Source organism: Xenopus tropicalis, chromosome 5 (assembly GCF_000004195.4).
Source record: "Xenopus tropicalis strain Nigerian chromosome 5, UCB_Xtro_10.0, whole genome shotgun sequence".
In the NCBI taxonomy this organism is placed as follows: domain Eukaryota; kingdom Metazoa; phylum Chordata; class Amphibia; order Anura; family Pipidae; genus Xenopus; species Xenopus tropicalis.
In genome coordinates, this window is record NC_030681.2 from 54,920,229 (window position 1) to 54,939,823 (window position 19,595).

Below are 19,595 nucleotides of genomic sequence, written 5' to 3' on the forward strand. Positions count from 1 at the left end.
ATTCCCTACCAGTCATATGAACTGAAGAAGCCACTCGGATGAGTGGTGAAACGTTTTAAGGAAAAACTCAGAAAAGTCCAGTTGTTTTAGACTTAAATTCTACTAGATACTGTAGATCATGACCTGGATGAATGAGAATCTTTATAGACATCATAACATTTTGTTTGCATACTATTACTATTTATAATTTTGCCATAAAAATATTTGTCTGATGCTTGTACATTACTTATTAGATCCCTCATATTCCTCTGTGAGGGGGCGGCCATATTTTTGCAGCAGGAGTCCGTTAGCATTAGAGGCTATAACTGACAGACTGAGAAGGGACAATCAGGTTGGCAAAACAGCCCTACAGGTGAAAAATGATCAACATGACCTAAAGGTAACTTTTTATGTAGAATCATATTTTTAAAAGTAGTTTTTTCGTGTCAGTATCACTTTAAGTTCCTGGTCAGAAAGGCAATGAAGACCCCAAATCTTTGTTCTCTTGACCATAAATTCCCATTGCATATAAAACAAATGGATTGGAAATTAAACTGGCAAATATTATACCTCTACTGCCATTAGTTTAATAATTTTGCAAGTGCTACTGCAGTCCACATGTGTCTCTGAAAATGTCTTACAGTGTCAGTGATAATCATCTGGCCACTTGGTAATGCTTCAGGCAAAAACAATTGCTAGTTGCTCACAGAAAGCAACTAATCACAGACAGCCTCCCTGATGTCAGCAATGATGTTGCCACAGGGCACCTTCACTGCTTGCCCTCCCATGCAGAACATTGGGTGAAAAGGGGCTACTATTCCCACATTCATTGGCAAGCATTGGGTAATTGCCTCTCTCGATCTGCATCCATTTTAATGCAACCCAAAGAGGGAATTTGTTTTTATTTTATTTTACAGATCACATCAGAGGGGCATGTGTAAAATGGCTTGTGCAGCCACACATGTATCATGCAGGTCCTGCATAACTACAAATATTTCTATTTCGAAGCACAAGTAGTTTTAAAAAAAATATTAATTTACATTTGTGATAATATTCCACACGTAGGGGACAGGAAGACAGTAAATTATTTAATGTATACCTTCTTTTAAAGGGATACGGCCATGATTTTTATGGTGTACTTTTTATTTCCAAATTTTGAAATTACACTTAAACAAATAATCCACTCTACCATTTAAAATTGTATTCAACCAACTAATGTATAATTTTTTTTAGCTGTAATATTGGGGTGTTGGCAGTTATCTATCAGAAAGATAACTTTCAGAAAGAGCCAGCGCTACACATTAGAACTACTTTCAGGTAACCTATTGCTCTCCTACTCCCATGTAACTGGAGGAGTCCCAAGGTGGACTTGGATTTCTTACTATCGAGTGCTATTCTGATATCTACTGGGAGCTGCTATCTTCCTACCTTCCTATTGTTCTGCTGATCAGCTGCTGGGGGGGGGGGGGGGTGATACCACTCCTACTTACAGCTCAGCAGTAAATGTGACTGAAGTTTATCAGAGCACAGGTCATATGGTTGCAGCTACTTGGGAAATGAAGAATATGAGTCGCACCATGTGAAAATTCAAAATTTAAATATAAAAAAAATCAAAAAAAAAATCTGTGTTTTTTGAAAAACTGATTTTAATACAGGATTCTGCTGGAGAAGCTCTATTAACTGATGCGTTTTGAAAAAAAAAAAAAAAAACAATTTTCCCATGACATTATTCCTTTAAAATTGTGGTTCAAAAAGGGTTATTTCTGATAAAAACTACGAATGAATGAATGTTTATGGTCAAATGGGATTTCAGTTTTAATGGATTCATGTTTAGTTCCAGGAAATGTTGGCAGAAGTGACAAGTATACATGAATATTTTAACATTTTCACAAGATGCTTTCTAGCTTTATTTTAGATACAAACACTATAAACACACTGTAAATATTGGTTATAAATTCTGATCTCTTAGAAATTCATTTCTATAATATTAGAGGCATATCACCTTAACATTAACCTATAATTTGATATGTTGTAAACAGATATATATTGGATTTGTTTTTCAAGTCTTTGCTGTGGTGTTTCCTTCCCATTCTAAAACACAGACAACAGAATATTAATTCAGAGGCTAAATTTTAATATGTATCTCTTATCTTCTTATACATACCCATTCCAACTCATATTTCAGTCACCCAATCAAATCTCTAATTGCTAGAGTGAATTGAACCCCTAGTAACCTTATTACAGCTGCTGGATACTGCAGCCCCACACAACAGGATTACATGAGACTTATTCAAATGTAAATGACAATTTTCCCAAGGTGCCAAACCTGGTTTTGTACTTTAAAATATAATAATAATAATATCTATATTATATATAGATTCACACTTTACCATAGAGATTGTAGTGATACAATCTATAAATGATACCATACAGATTGTATTGGATTATACCATAGTAATATAGTAAGTTAGGTGGAAAAAAGACGTCCATCAAGTTCAACCTTAATGCCTATATATACAGGTCTGCATTTGTGGCGAGGCCACAAAGGCCCGGGCCTAGGGCGGCACAAACATAGGGGCAGCATGCCGCCCTGCCGCACGCAAATTTTAAAATTTTGCTCCCATACGGAGCAATGGGGACTTCTCCCCACTGCTCTGTATGGGAGTTTTAACGTTGGCGCATGCGCATTCACGTGGCGCCCGGGGGAGGGGGAGATAGGGGGAGCGCCGAATGGGGGCAGCCTTGGGGCGTCCCCAGTAGAAATCCAGCGCTGTATATATAACCAGCATAACTGCTAGTTAATCCAGAATAAAGCAAAAAAAAATCCCATCTGATTGCTCTCAAACTTGCCGCAGACGGGGAAAAAATTCCTTCCTGACCAGTCCCTGGATCAACTTGTATTATGCCCATAACCTTGTATTTCCTCACTTGCTAAAAAAGTCATCTAATGCTATCTAATGTAATAAAAAAAAAAAAGTAATCTAAGCTATCTAATGTATCTGCCACAAAGGACTCCAAGGTTGTTCTCCATTATGGATTTGCCAAGTGCAGTCCCATTAAGGGTATAGGTGGCTTGCATATTTTTACATCCCAGGTGCTTGACCTTACATTTATCAACATTAAATCTCACCTGCCACTTAGCTGCCCAGATTGCTGTTTTGTTCAGTGGCAACGATGCCACATTCTGAATAGAATTAACTGGGCTGTAGAGTTTTGTGTCATCTGCAAACACTGATACATTACTTATAATACCCTCCCCTAAGTCATTAATGAACAAGTTAAACAAAAGTGGACCCAGTACAGAACCCTGAGGGACCCCACTGAGACCCTTATTCCAAGTAGAGAATGTCCCATTTACAACCACCCTCTGTACCCGATCCTGTAGCCAGTTTCCTATTCATGTACAAATGACTTCACTAAGACTAACAGACCTTAGTTTAAAAAGCAGTTGTTTGTGGGTCACGGTATCAAATGCTTTGGCAAAATCCAAATAGATCACATCTACTGCACCCCACTGTCCTGCTTCTTACTAACCTCATCATAAAAAGCAATTAAATGACCTGTCCTTCATAAAGCCATGCTGATTACTGCTCATAATGCGATTCTCCAGAACACAATTTTGTATGTGATCCCTTAACAAGCCTTCAAATAACTTGCCCACCACAGAGGTCAAACTTACAGGCCTATAATTGCCAGGCTGAGATTGTAATCCCTTTTTAAATATAGGAACAACATTAGCTTCCTCCAATCGATAGGTACTGTATCAGGTGAAAGAGTCTGAATATCAGAAACAGAGGCCACTGTAATACTGGACCTAGCTCGCTCAGTACCCAAGGGTGTATTTGATCTGCCCATGGTACCTTGTTCACATTAATTTTGCACCATATCCTGCATCAACCACCGACTCTGTGAGAAGCTCAACCCATAAGGCTTCAGCTCCCTCATTTACCATCATCACTTCCTCCTTAAAAGAGAAGGAAAGGTAAAAACTAAGAAAGCTTTATCAGAAAGATCTATGTAAATACAGCCATAAGCACTCACAGAAAAGGTGCCTCTATGATTTCTGCAGAATAAATAAAGTGTTCTAGGTGGCACTAATGTGGCAAATCTATTGGCAGTAAAATGCCAAAATGACTTTCCTTCTCCTTTAATATTTGCTTTTAATTCCTGATGAACAAACAGAAACACCCTTTTCTATTGCCTCTGTCCCTCTGAACAGACTGCCCAGTCATGTGACTCATTCAACCATGTTTCAGCAACACCAATCACATCACAATTCCTCTCCAGCGCCAGCACCTCAGCTCTCCCATTTTCCCAGTCAGACTCTTTGCATTTGTAAACATACATATCATACTGGTACCAGCGCTAGAATTTTGCATATACAACTTATGGTGCTTCCTGCAATTTTCGGTACCCCCAAGCAAGTCTGCTCCCTCTTTTGCTCTTACTATGCCCACTACCTCATGCCTAGTTTAAAATCTCCTCCAACCATCTAGCCATCTTCTTCCCCAAAGCAGCTGCACAGTCATCATTGAGGTGCAGCCCATCCCTGGCAAAGAGCCTGTAGCTGATTGAAAAATCAGCACACTTCTCCAGAAACCCAAAGCCCTCCTCCATGCACCAATCTCCCTGAGTTCCTGCTGCCTTCTTAACGTTGCTCGTGGCACAGGTAATTTCTCTGAGAAAATTACCATAGAGATGGTAGTCTCTATGGTGTTTTGCAAAGGTTGCCAGAATTATCTTTCTTATTTTGGCACAATTTTCTGCACTTAGCATTTTCAAGGAGTGGGTTACTTGCAGTTCTGGTTTCATGTCCCTGAGGACGGTCACTTTATGTGACCAAAACATTGAATGTTAAAGAGAAATGCTTCTTTTTTTTTTTTTTACGTTAAGATCTGCAAGTGCGGTGTATTTTGCTAAATTATATCAATCATTTTATTGCGACCAACATTGACAAGCAGGTTACTCTCAAGTACAAGATACACTGCAACTATTACAGAGAAAAATAAAGAGAGTTATTTGCTTCTCGATATCAGGTTTCTCTTATCCAGAAACCTAAACCTATACCATATTGCCTATATTCCCAGGTTTCCAAATTCAAATTTTCTAATTCTTAGGACCATAAATACTTCCTGGTGTCTGTTCTCTGCAAGAGAATTTTGCCTGGAGACTGTTTATATGTAGGCAGCTAATTAACAGTCTAGAACACAGATGGCTAGCCTTTGGGTAATACTGCTGCTACAGCATTTCAGAATCCTATAACCCTAAAGGAGCTCCATCCTGTATGCAAACTAAATTTAATGGCGTAACAAGCAAATATTCCAGCATTCTTTAGGAAGTAAAGGCATAATTTTGGCAATTTTGCGAAGACATGGGAAAACCTTGAAATATGGCCTGGTTCTCAGGCAATTCCCAATCATAATATTTAGATATACATACAATATGTATATACATACATATTGGTAGCTCGGAATAACCACCAAGACCTATGGGCGATACACTTTACCTCCAACTTTGTTGGAGAGTGGTTTGGTAAGCAAGTGTACAACCACCACCCCAGTAAAGAGGATAAAGATACCACAGTCAATCTCAGACTGTGCAAGTGTGCCAAATAATTTTATACTGTGATTTAATCACTGAGAGGGATAATGCACACAACCACAATGAGACACACTTAGGGCCGTGGTAGACGGGGAGATTAGTCACCCGCGATGTAAATCGCCGGTGGGATGGCATATGCCTTGAGAGGAAACTTCTGCGATTTCTGGAAATTCCGGCGCCAGATATGCCATCCCACCGGCGATTTACATTCAGACTGGGCAGAGAAGACGGACTTCTGCAGGATAGGAAGTATCAAATACCAGTCTGGGAGGTGATGTAAACGTTGCACTTGCAGAGGGGACTGCACTTGATATAGGTACTTTTCACTATCAACGTGTCTTTCCTGTCTTATTATGAGAAAAAAATAAATAAATGAAGAAAGCCACAGAGGGAGATGAATCTACAATTTTTAAAAGGTGTTAATAGTTATCATTTCTGTGAGCATATAGGGAGCCGAAACTATTGTTTGGTGGAGTACACAAATCCCTAAGCATGGAATTTTGATTAATGAAATGCACCAAATGTGTGATATATTTCTCATATTATAGTTGTGTGTTCTATGCATTATATGTGAGTAAATAAGAATGTAAATATTGTTTAGCACATGTGCACACAATATCCGATTTTTACAGTAGTTAAATGGTTGTTGAGATCTTATGTACTCATACTGACACAGGCGCATGTAAGCGCCTAACTTAGATTGAACGCATCAGGTTGCGTTCTGTCTGCATTCAGCACTTACATGTGACTGTCAGTACAGGCACATAAAAAACAAATTACGTTTCGTTCTGCACTCACTAGTGGTGAATGCAGGAGAACTCTACTGCAGGAGAAAGCAGGGCAAAATGCTGTGTCAATGAGTCCTTTGCTACAGTTTGTTATTTCTGGAGCTAAAAAGGGTAACTGAAGCTACTCCAGGTTTGGTCCTTGCTTGGTAGATTATTAAATAACCAGTGCACAGGTAATTCCCCTGCATAATGGACTCCTGCTAACAAAACAATCACAACAAAGAGGGAAGGGACAGGATTGTATTAAATAACTCACAAGGGTATGTGACCTACAATGTTTAAAATGGAAAATATACACCCACCTCCCCTTTTTCAGAGCCGTCAACTTTCGCAGATTCTTCTCGAATTATGAGATTTCCTGGCCTCCTGTCACTTATGGGGATTCCACTAATTTCTAGTGCCTCTTCATTTGATCACTTACTGTGTGTGCACATCAGCATTCAATTTCAGGAAAAGGCCTTTGCGCATGCAGTGAGCATTAGGTGACATCACCCCCCCATAAGCCGTGCCCACAAAATTTTGCCACAAGATCTTCCAGCACCGTACCCCTAAGGGTTGAGAGCTCTGCTTTTTTACAGGAGCTCATTTAGTTAGGCTTATGTTAAAAGGCTGCTTAAACAAAAAATATCAATTTTTGATATTATATTTTATTACTTAGACAGACATATCAAATTCCACAGACTGAACAGCAACGGTGATAGTCTATATCTGTTCACAAAGACAAGTTCCTTACCCCCTTTTGGCTCACAGCAGAACGCATCACCAAGGCTGTATTTAGGTCCAGCTCCACCCTAGGACCGCACCTAAATGTGACCCCTAGTCTGCCAGAAGTGACAGCACGTGAGTGATGTCAATTCTCACCATGCGTGATGTCACTACCGCACACAGCCACGTACTCCCTTAACCCACCGCATGATGATGCATTACACATATTTAGATTTTAAGGAGGCTTATCAAAATTTCAAGAAAAGAAATATAACATTGTAGCTTTAAATGTAATAAAGGTCCTGCTAGCTACAGAGAAAATAAATTTTAACAGAATTTCTGGAAAAGGGCAGTTGGCCCAACTATTAGAGCTGCAATTCTTTACAACATCTTCCATCCCTTGAAACTGAGCAGATCACATAGTACCAGTTCCCCATCAAAACAGCTTGCCAGACTCACTTTTCACTCCATAGATGAAGCAATCAAATCAGACCTAATATGTACAGTGCCTAATAATATGTATGGTATATGAAGATTTTTACTTCAAAGACATATATTCTATTCCCTGAGACACAAACTGTAGCTATCCTTATTTAATCCAAAGTCAGAAGCAATTTTAGGTACCTGGAGTTGGAATCAGCAATTATGTACCAACTCCAAATAAATTTAAGTTGTAATAAATAAAAAAAAATATACAAATGTGATACAATGTCCTATTTCACAGATAATAGTCAATCTCATAGGCATGGGTATAAACCTAGTGCTCATAGGCATAAAGCCCAGTGTGTAGCCGTTTCACTAATGAGAAGCCTACATAATATTACCTTGAAAAGTGGTTATGGAACATTGAGAACCCATGAGTTAGAAAGGGGTGAAATGGTAACTTCAGGTATCAATATATTTTTACTTTGTACCATGTAATATATGGCTGCTGAATAAGCAGGTATAGGCCAACAGCCTTATTACAATAATCGTTTACTGCTGCCAGATATCAGTCTTTCATACTGCCTGCCTTCCTCAAGGTGGTGAAGCAGAAGCTATACTTTTTAGGAGGCCCAGAAATCAAATTGAGAGTGTGGTGTGAGTGGAATATGCAGGTGCCCATCATGTTAGTGCCAAGGGTGATGCCTGCCTTAAGACTGGAGATTTTGAAGTTACACATGTTAGGTTATTATGGTTATAACTTTGCTGGCATGGGGCAGCTCTACTTTCAATAATATTGTAGGGTTACATTAAACATTTCCTCTAACGTCTTCTTGGATGTGTGGTCTAGAGTACTGGTGGGCCCAGGGCAACACATCTCACGTTTGCCCTTGCAGCCACCACAAAAAAAAATTGTGGCAGGATGTCTGTCAACCAGGTGAACTTGACTATAATGAGAAAAGCAAAAGGACGGAACCCATGATGAAAAAACAGTCCTGATAAAAGTTTGTGTCAGTAGAAAGGTAAATGAAAAAAAGCTGTATTGTGGAATTCCAACTGCTTAAAATTAGTACAGATGAAATATCACAAGGTGAGCCCCCTTTGTCTATTTATTAAAGCAGCCCTGGATTGCTGTGTAAAATATATCTATAGTAATGCATTTTGTGGGTGCATCCAAAATTGTCGTGGACATCACAATATATTGCATGTGTACTGGGGTCTAACTGGCTGCTTGTGCACAATCATCCAGCATAGATGACACACTTGTTAGATGCAGCAAATTTGAGCACTTAAGCTTGCCTTTAGACGGTTATGCATTTAAAACTGCAGCTACAGTCCTGTGTCAGATTCCTCCCTTACCAGTATAAAATGTGAATTAAACTATTAACTGTAGAATTTTACATACATAACCCTCACTGTAAAGAAAGGTTTATTACCAAGTATAGACTAATAATGCAGGATCACTGAAATGGTTGCTTGCATTTTAACAAAAAAGGCGACTTGGGCTTTGCAGCACTAGCATGTTGTGTAGACAAGTGTTTTCAAACATTCATTATACATTATCACTGCACTGTCCAGCACCTTCCCAGTAAATAAGACAGCCCACAGCAAACTAAATGCAATTTAAGCTTTCTTACAATTTAATCAGCTGATTTGCCATGTCTCGCATCTTCCCAATAACAAAACTATAAACTCTAAGGGGTTGGGTTTACCAAACTGGACAGAGAGGACTGACAGTTGGGACCATAACACCACAACAATAAAATGCAATATACCCGCCCCCAGCTGCTAAACTACACTTCCCACGATGCCTTCCCATCCTTTCAATAAAAGTTTGAAGTTTAATAGTTCAGCAGTTTTTATCTCTGCAATACTATATAAAGACACTATAGATGAGCATACCTTGCATATCAAATAATGCAACATTTCCTCTATGTACCTGACAATCACGTACAGACCTAGAACATTAGATTACGTTATTACGTTGTGTATTAAAAGGTACTCGGAGTACAAAACCTGGCACTGAAAAAGAAAAAGAACTGACTTTAGCGGTTTAATTCAACCGAGTAGAAACAGCGCACACAGCGCTGGGCGGCACAATTCTTACATAGCGCAGTTTATTTGCCCGGCTTCTTTCTGAGGGTTTCACAATGTTATACTAAACACCGCCTAAATGCAAAGAAATGTATTGTATGTAAAAAAGAGAATACGCAATGTATCAGTTTGCGGCTAATTTGTCCCCTTTTCACCTTACAATACACCTTTTTTCTCCCAGTGACGTTGATAGAGTAGCACCCACAGACAGACGGTCTCTAGACGACACCTACTTGTGCTAAGGAAGCAGTCGGTAAACCTTCTAAAGCAGCCTGCAGAAGAAGGTCCATCTTCCATGTCTGCTCCCGCACCCAGGGGAGAACAAGGAACGCGCAGTGAGGGGCCCCTACTCGGTCACCGGTGGGGGCCCTGGAGGTGCTGCCAGCAGATCGTACAAGGTCTCCAACGGGGCTTTACAGAAACTGAAGCCTGAGCGATCCGAGTGCCGCGTCTCCCCCTCCTGCAACTTGCAATGCGGAGCTTGGCCAGAGCTGACGGGACGTGGGAGAGGTCCGTCTCCAAATAGCAGAGGATCCGCTCGGAAGATGCAACAGCCTCTGTATAGGGGGGAGGCGGGAGGATGCAAAATGTTGCGCTTTCTAGGTGCTTGTTACTCCTCCACCCCAAATTAAGGCAGAATTGGTCCCCCCCCACTTTCCAGCAACACCTCTAGGTCTTCTGGTGCCAGCAGAGTTTTTATCCTTCCCCAGCCTTCCTCCTGCGCCGGTGATGATGTGAAAGGAAGAGGGTGGGGTGCTGCTAATTGGAGGGAGGGCGCAATGAGAAGCTGCTGGAGTGAAAGGCAAAGAGACGTAAGGGAGAGAGGGGGCGAGCAGGGCTGGGCTCTTGTTCCTTTATGTGAAGCAGCTGTGGGCTGGAGGCAAGAAAGAGAAGGAGGAGAAACTGATCTGAATGAGACCGAGCTGATGCCGCTGCATAGACTGACACAGGGAGGGGGATCCAAGCTGCTGGCAGCCGGGTTTCTCTCTCTTACAGAATTCAGGGGCAGGTTAGGATGTAACGAGTAGTTTCTGGACATGTCATCCATTAGTTCATTTGTTCAAAAATCTCTATCCTCTGACGTAAGTCCCACCGCAGAGCCATTGGGATGGGTGGTTAGGTTACTCAAAGGAGGAGCAGAGAGCAGCCTGGCAATGATGTGGCTCCTGGCACATGGACATGGCTTGGCTTTCAGTGCTCAAGCAGCGGGTATAAGGGGCTCCAAGGGCCCTTTATATAGAGCCACAGTAGGCACTGGAGTTTAGGTATAGGCTTGTTTGTGTTTATGGTCCTATCCTAAAAATAACAGATTCCCTACAATGTTTTCTTTTGGATAGTTTGTTGTTATTGGCATTTCTAAAAATAATCTTTACCCTAGCCCTTACTAATAACTTTATTCAAAAAACTTCTTACTGCTCAATTTCTATTCTGTTTGTACAGTAACTATCCATTGTCTATTCCATGACATTGTTATACTGTATCTTTCATTGCACACTACATATATTGGTCTATTTAAGTTGTATTCCCGATGTTCTTACTGGAAACTGATTTTTGCCATTTGAGAAAACTGGGTATCATTGGTTCCTTAATGGAATGCATATCTGTGCCTTGGGCCTGCACAGACTGGAGGAGTGACCCACTCTGGAAAGCTGATGCCTGGGGCACTGGGGTGTGGTGGAGCACCTATTTTGAACTTATGTCCAGCTCCAACAGAAGGCCGCAAAATTCACTTGTGTATTTTTTTCATGACACAGTTTACTTTTGCTATATAAGAGGAAAGGTTAAAAAAAAAAGTTGGGCTGTGGGTAAACAAAAGAATTAGTATGTGGGGCTATGAGTGGGCACCATTTGTACCTAAATAGCGAAATACTTTGTTGTATATGTACTTTGGAAGAGGGAAGCCAGATTACAGAAGATTATCAGCACAAATTAGGTTACTTCAGCAAGGGATAGGCCTAGTATGATATACAATAAATGGGCACCAAAAATAAAAGTGGAAGGAAATTTATTTTATTTATTTCCTGTTATATATAAAGCACCAACACAATTTTTGCAGCACATTACAGAGATTATTAATCGATCAGTCCCTGCCACAGAGGAGTTTACAATCTAAGGTCCGAATGGCATTCATTCACACTATGGTCAATTTAGTCAGATGCCTATTAACCTGCCTGTATGTTTTTGGAGTGTGGGAGGAAACTGGAATGCCAGGAGGAAACATACACAGACACAGGAAGAACATTGCCCAGGCTGGCATTTAACTCAGGACCCAGCACTGCAAGGCAAAAGTGGAGCTTCATTTGAAAAATTGTCAAGCGGTTATACTAAAGAATTGTGTTTTAGATATGATTTGTCTATCCAAGAGACTGTGTAAGAACCAATGATGAATTTGAATACAATGCTTTGTGTGGTGTTTCTTCTTGGGTAAATCTACAATGCTTCAGTTTCTTAAACAGAAATTAAAAAGTTATTGCATATAAACATGGCAAATATTGCAACAAATTCCTATTTTGGCCATTGGAATTTGATTCGACACCTTGAGACCTTCTTTACCTTCTTTGGTAAAACTAGATCCGGCTACACACACACACACGCAATTATATAGCACAGTCATATAGTGCTGGATCACTAACTAAGACTTAGAAGTCAGTTGATGCAAGTGATGCTGTACCAGCCTAATTCAAGGTAATGACCAACTCCTTGAGTGCAGTTAGCCTACAACTTTAAGCCTTTACACTGTGTGGGAGAGCTACCTTTGATACAACTAAGCTCAGACAATCAAACAAAATATGAACAGCCTATGTCTATATGTTTCAAAGGAGATTTATAGGAACATGGCATGAATGTAAACCACATTTATAGATGAGGTATGTTGCTGTTTTCATTAAGGGCTCTGTCACACGTGTGCTTCATCCCCCGACAGGAAATCTCCTTTCCAAGGGGGCGCCTGACAATACCTAACCCTTCACATTAGTTGGAATCACCCCATGTTAAACTACATTACATACAGCACACTGGGTTGGCTCTGCCCAGTCCAACACTGGGCCCAGCACGCACACAAACCTACATGACTCCCCAACACCACCCACTCATGCCTGCCTGCTGTAAATTCAGGCAGAAAAGTGGCAATACAGGAGCTAGACCCGTGGTCCCCTGCGACCACAGGGCCTGCATCCTCTATAGTTATGCCACTGATATTAACATCAGCCTCGGATTTATAGTTGGTGCACCTCAGTCCCCGCCATGCAGTAGCACGTCTCTTCATCTTCTCCCCACTATCCATACTTGCTCCTCAACCTGCCCTGGAGCACTGAGGAATTGGCACGCAGGAGAGTTAAACAAATGTCCTGCTCGCCTATTTCCCCAGTGCTCCAGGAAAAAACAAGTGCGGCTGGGCGGCATGCCACCCCTTACATGGTGCCACCCTACGCCTGGGCCTTTGTGGCCTTCCCACAAATACAGGCCTGATTAAAGGAGAAGGAAAGTCATTTTGGCATTTTACTGCCAATAAATTTGCCACATAGAACGCTATATCAATTCAGCAGAAAGCTTTACTATACCTGAATAAAGAGTCCTAGAAGCTCCCTGTGATAGCAGCTGCCATTTTAGTTTGGGCTTGGTAGCTTCCTGCTGCAGTTATAGCCATTGGAAGTTCAGATCACACATTCCTAAGGGTGCGGGAAGCAAGTTCTTATGCATTCTTATTGGAGGTGGGAGCAGGAGAAGGGAGGGAGAGAAGAGAGAACTGAGCAGACTCAAGCCCCAAACCTGAAGGAGCCCTAAAAGTCTGAAACCGAAGAACATGTTCACAAAAAAGGAGAAAATAAATCCTGTGTTTCTTTTGATAGAGGATTCAGTGCAGCGTTTCTGTGAGTACTTATGGACTGCAGAAATCCTATGGGAGGGCTCCCTATGGCTGCAGTTATATGAGTGTTAGCTTAGACCTTAGTCATTGGCAGACAGAAAACACTGCAGGCATCATTCCCCTAGCAACTGCTGGCTCTCAGATTTGTCATTAACTGCACCACCACCGTTTGCAGTGCATACTATTGCAGTGAGCAGTACAACAGCATCAGTAGTACCTAGCAGCATTCTCCTTCAGTCTGCTCCCAGCAAGTCAACACAGCAGGAACTACTCACATAATAGTAGGCTGAAGTCTTTACAGACTTTATTCCTGTTTTGTATGCAGATGATTTACAAATAAATGTATATGTCTCTTTACTGAAATGTAAACCCAGTCTCCTAGCTATCTTTCCAAAAATGGAACTAGTCAAGTTGTCCTCCAAACCTGGCCCTACAACCATTTTACTATTATTAGTTATGGCATGCTTATTTATCCTGCTAATTCACCGTGCTGTCACAGACTGGCACTTCTTGATGATTTCCTCTAACCAAAATTTGTATGTTTCCCTCATTGGTGCCTTTACCCTCTCCTGCCTAGACTACTGCAACCTTTTAATAATTGGTATCACAGGGGACTACGCACTTAAAGGGGTTGTCCATCTTTTTACATTAACTTGAACTTTGCTGGTTCTGTCCTACTTGGTTACCTCTGCCCAGGAACCCAAAATCACATGATAAAGGCCATGTAAATCTAAAACATGCTGGGTAAACATTAAAACACCTCAGTACAATTCTGCTTGCAGGTCATCTATCATGGCTCACCATTAAACTATTTTATAAAATTATTTTAAAACTCCTTCTTGAAGCACTAGCATATAATCTAACTCAATCTAGGTTCTTATGAGCCAATGCTGATATTCCTGTGTTATTGTTACCCTCTAATTTGTGTAAATTATCAACCACATGGCATTTCTGTTTACTTTATTGTTCCTTTTTACTGTACAGTGCTGAGAGTTTTGCAACCTCTAGGCTGTTAAAAGTTGCAAGTTATCCCTTTTCCTGGAATGATGTAATTTAAGCATTCCACCTATCTTAGGCAAAATATACCAGAACTTGCTGAAAAAGCCCTTTCTCCACTTTTACAGCAGATGGCCAAGTTTACAACATGTGCTGTATGTTCTCAAGGAGATATATGCAAAGTGAACAATTTAAGATTTATCTTGCTAAACAATGGCAAGTTGGAATATATATAATCATTCTAGTTTATTTAAGGTTGTGGGATTTTTTGTGTCAAAAGCATCCTGCACTAAAGGAAGGTCTGGTAAAGGGGTTCTATCTTTACTGCAGGAGGACTCAACAGTTCTGCCTGTTTGTGTACAAGGACAAACTGCACCAAAGGATAGGCTTAACACAGTCATGAAGCAGTTTACAGGTATATCCATATGCAGGAAAATGCAGTACTCTATTTACTGTGTAAGGACTAGTAGTTATTTCTATGTCTCACATACATAGAGTGGCACATATTTTGCCACTCTAGACTTCAATTTTTGAGCCAATAAAGGCTTTCACATACAAGCATTTTATGCATGTTTGTAACGCAGGTCACTAAGGGGCATATTGGTTGCTATGGGCAACTTTACCGGTAATGTTGGTTTACAAACTATAATGACTATGCCCCTTTCACTATTCACTCTTTGCAAGAAGTATTCTGTTTTTGGATTATGCTGGTCTGGCCCTTGCTGCTCTATAACAAGCAGGCATCTAACGGGTGTAGAATTTACACTGGTAGAACAACTCCACCCTACATATGAAACACCCATAAACAGTGTTATATACACAAGGAAATTCCCTCTTTCATTTCACAACTGCAGGGAATAGTATTGTCTCCACCCAGGTTTTAATAGCTGCTCAAGCTTGTGTAAATGTCAGCAACTCTTCTGTAAACAAAGTGTTTTTATATTACATATTGCTACAGCAATATTTTCTCAAACATTTTCCAGTGTCTGTTTTGCTCTAAGAACTGTTCTTTGTGAGTTGGGGAGTGATTGCTCACCCACATAAAATTACATTATATGATGAACATTCTCTGCAAAGCAGTACATATTTATCAGTGCTTTATAAAGTCTTATAATAATTGTAAATATGCACTTCATCCCCAATGCTTCTGTTCCAGTGTGGTACAGAAAGACTATCACAAGATTGATGCACCTCCAAACATCTCCAATGGCAGCTCCTGAAGCTGTATATTTGAATCCCACCACACAGTGCACAGTATACTGATCTACAGCAGCACAGACATACAAAAAAGCTGTTTTAAAGGCTACATTGAACCACATCTATTATTTTTTTTACAATAAATATAACCCCCATACTTGGGGTTAATGTTTTGTGTATTTAGTATTTATCAGTTTTCAGTTTTTACTTTGGTTTTTGAGAATTTTCATTGAATTAGAGTAGGCATAATAGGCCCAGCAATGACTTGCGGCCCACCCATTATTGCTTCATTGAAAGCCAGTTCTGAGGGATCAGCACAAACACAAGCCTTGGGCATAGTCCACATTGAAGGGGGCAGGTATAATAAATTAACTTTCCTTGTTTGTTAAAAATGCAGCAAATTAAAATTGTCTTGCTGTTTGTTAACAATTTAATTATTGCAGAATATCTTTAGAATTTCTTCAATAGAGTTAAACTAGGGCTCTTAGCAATTTTATTCCATTAATATGGCCCTCATTATGATTTGGGTTTGACATGCCTGACCTTTAGTTATTCAGTGACAGTCAGCATGGCACTGCTAACTTAGCAATGACAACGAATTATGCAGTTGAGAGGCACATACTATAAATTACCTGTCAATGGACTATCGTCCATGAAGCTAGATGAAGCCATCCTATAGATAAGCATATTATTTTATTTATTATTATTTATTTTCTTGTATTTATACAGCGCTCTTTACAGAGATGATACATCACATCAGTCCCTGCCCCAGAGGAGATTACAGTCTAGGGTCCCTATCACATTCACACACTATAGTCAATTTAGTCAGAAGCCAATTTACCTGCCTGTATGTTTTTGGAGTGTGGGAGGAAACCTAAGTACCCAGGGAAAACCCACACAGATACAAGGAGAACATATGCAATTTCAATTCTATTGTTTTAGTTTATATAATAAAATAATCAACAAGGGTGGTTAATAAATACCCAAAACCCTATATTAACCCATGTATTTGTTCCAACATCCCTATCTAAGCAGGAAGACAAAGTGAAAGTGACATTTATTATGCAATGGTTCTATTTTAACTAAAATGATTGCAGCTACTGTAAAATGCACATTATAAGCTTGTATAAACTTCAGCATAGGTCATTTAATAAAGTGTGATGACTAGATTCCTAGACCAAAGCAGTGAAAACATAAAGGAGATGTGGAGAGTAGCATAGCCAAGGCACTGCATATGGGGCACTGTAGGACAATTTATATCAACACTAATATTTTTACCATAGAGCCAATACACACCAGTACAATAGATGCTCGGGTTTTTGTTATTTTAAAAATTAATTTATAGCACTGATCATGAAGCAACCACCCTCTTCATAACCACTAAGTGAGAGCATCTCACCCCTTTCTGGTAATATTAATAGCATGATATCAGGCAGTTAGGGACTAAAGGTGGCCATACACGGGCCGATTCTAGCTGCCGATATCGGTCCCTTAGACCGATTTGGCAGCTTAATGGCCTGTGTATGGGCACTAATGATGGGCTATACCTGTCGTTCTAATTCGATCGTTTAGCCCCAGGCCAAACGACGGAATTAGCCCGATATTGCCCACACGTAGGTGGGGATATCGGGAGGTGACCTTGCCAAGCGAGCGGATCTTAGCGTGTATGGCCACCTTAAGTATGAGAAAAGAAACCACTACAAATCCAAGAGTCTGAGGGCTAAAATGTACATAGTTATCTCAGTCCATGAAATCCTAAGGTATGGAGTTGCAGCCCTGTGTTTGGTATATTACATAAGCAAAAAAGGGATGTGTCTGTAGTATTTGTTGCTCATGTACCATTCTGATTCTGTTATATTTGCATTATTGTCATTGGAGGGAAGACTTAATAAATAGTTTAATTATGCCTGTATATGTTCATTAGAAATAAAAACTGAAAACACTGACACAACCACAGTGCAAATGAAGCTTCAACAGCTTAATTTAATTATGCAGCTTTAATTATGCGTGTATATGTTCATTAGAGATAAAAACTGAAAACACTGACACAACCACAGTGCAAATGAAGCTTCGGCACTCCCTGTTTTACAGCAAACATGAATTGAAACTGTGGACCTCAGATATAGAAAGAAGTCACTGTGTACACCATCTCCAACAAGGTGTAATATCCAGGTACTGTCATAAACAGTAATATAAGGGGAAGGTTTATCAAAATGTGAGTTAAAGTTTAATACATAACAACCCGCTCATATTCTATTCATTCCTATGGGATTTTTAGAAGTGTATCTATCAATAAGTAAAACTTAAAGTAAACCATATGATAAATGTGCTTCTAAAAATCCCATAAGAATGAATAGAATGTGGGTGAGTTTCCATGTATTAAGCTATAAACATTTTGATAAATCTGTACCTAACTGCTAAAGTCTAGACCTTATTTACTATAGCACTTGTTAATTAACTACGTTAGTAAACAGGAAAATCATGAAAGTGTTTATTAATCCTTCTCCTATCTCCAAAGTATCCTTGTGAACACTAAACTAATGGCAAAGAGCAGCTTATCTATATTTAGGTTTAAATTGCACAACCACTCTTGACAGCCCACTGACAAGTGTAAAGGCCTAAATGTTGCCCTCCCTGCTCAATTTCTGATATTTTTTGATGGGACAGATCCCAACATCAAATGAGCATGCATTGCAGGCCCATGCAGACCTGACAATCAATGTTCATATCCACAGCTCAATGCAGTCCTTGATCAACAGAAGCATCGGACTGGGCCGCCGGGCACCAGGAAAAAAAACCGGGCAGGACACTCCATTGATCTGCCGGTATCCCTCCCCCAACACGCTGCAGGTAAGTTTCATTACAGTGCGCCCAGGGGAGGGGGTCAGATGGGTGTTAGGGGCCTCTGCAGGGGGGTGTGAAGGTGGAGGGGGAATCATTGGGGGGTGCAGGGGCTGCTGACGCAGAAGCCCCGGTGGGCCCTGCACCACCCAGTCCGACCCTGAACAACAGGAATTCAGAGCCCTTGTAACACGGATTCCCAGCCTTTTTTCATTTGTCGTGGGCCACACTCGGATATAAAAAGTGTTGATGTGCCACACATACATGAAAAAGTTCTTTAGGGAAACCAAATAAGTGAAATTGCATTGCTCCAACTTTTAGATGTAAAAAAAAAAAAATTGGCCTAGGGTGGTATAAAAAAAGTCTTTCAACAATTTTTGGTGTGAACAAACAATTTACCGGTACTTTAATTTAATTAGCCTATGGCTAAGTGTGCAAGGTGTACAAAATGTAAAAGGCTATTTTTGTACCTAATGTGTTTTAGCAATAAATAATTCTTATGTGGAGTGTGAATTACGTCCTGAAGCTACAGCCTAATTCCTACAGCTACCTCAAGCTACAACCTACATATCTAGGGGTCTATTTCTGACACCAAACATTCAGGCCTATACACTACAATACATTTAATATTTTACTATTTCATGCCAGCTGTATCCTAATGCCTCTCTTCTGAGGCCCTGGGTTTACAAACTAGTCAGGCAAAAGGGATTTTACATTTTATATACTGGTTGAATCAAAGCATGCATCAGTTTTTCTGCTCTTTAATCCATGTGACATGCTTGAAAATCAGTGGAAATGCATAACTATAAATCGCTGTGGTTTAATATCAATATTCTTTATTTATGTAGCACCAACAGATCTCCCAGAACTTTACAGAGTATGTTCTTAAATTTACATCTGTCAGAGTAGAGCCATGCCAGACACAATTGCACATACAAATCTATAAACTATGTTTTTGAACTTAGCTCACCTACTCTCTTTAGAAGCTATACGTAACATCTGTCTGACTACTTATAGCAAACTTGAATTGTTTTTACATTTTTTTGGAGAGAAGGCAAACCATGTGGACTATAACTTGTCCCAAAATCTAACCCTTGAAAAGGTAA

The 19,595-nt window shown here is 40.1% G+C and overlaps 1 protein-coding gene across 4 annotated transcripts in view; it reads right to left on the reverse strand.

The window, feature by feature from the left end:
* The window catches only part of pde10a (phosphodiesterase 10A), a 215,295-nt gene that overhangs the window by 83,364 nt on the left and 112,336 nt on the right, over positions 1-19,595 (reverse strand). The window contains exon 1 of one of the 4 annotated variants that reach the window (XM_002938978.5): positions 9,824-10,425. The exons of the other annotated variants lie outside the window; for them this stretch is intronic. Coding sequence (XP_002939024.2) covers positions 9,824-9,887 — 64 coding nt within the window. The 5' untranslated portion in view covers positions 9,888-10,425. Of the gene's footprint in view, positions 1-9,823; positions 10,426-19,595 lie in introns of those variants that run through there. 4 annotated transcript variants of the gene reach the window in all.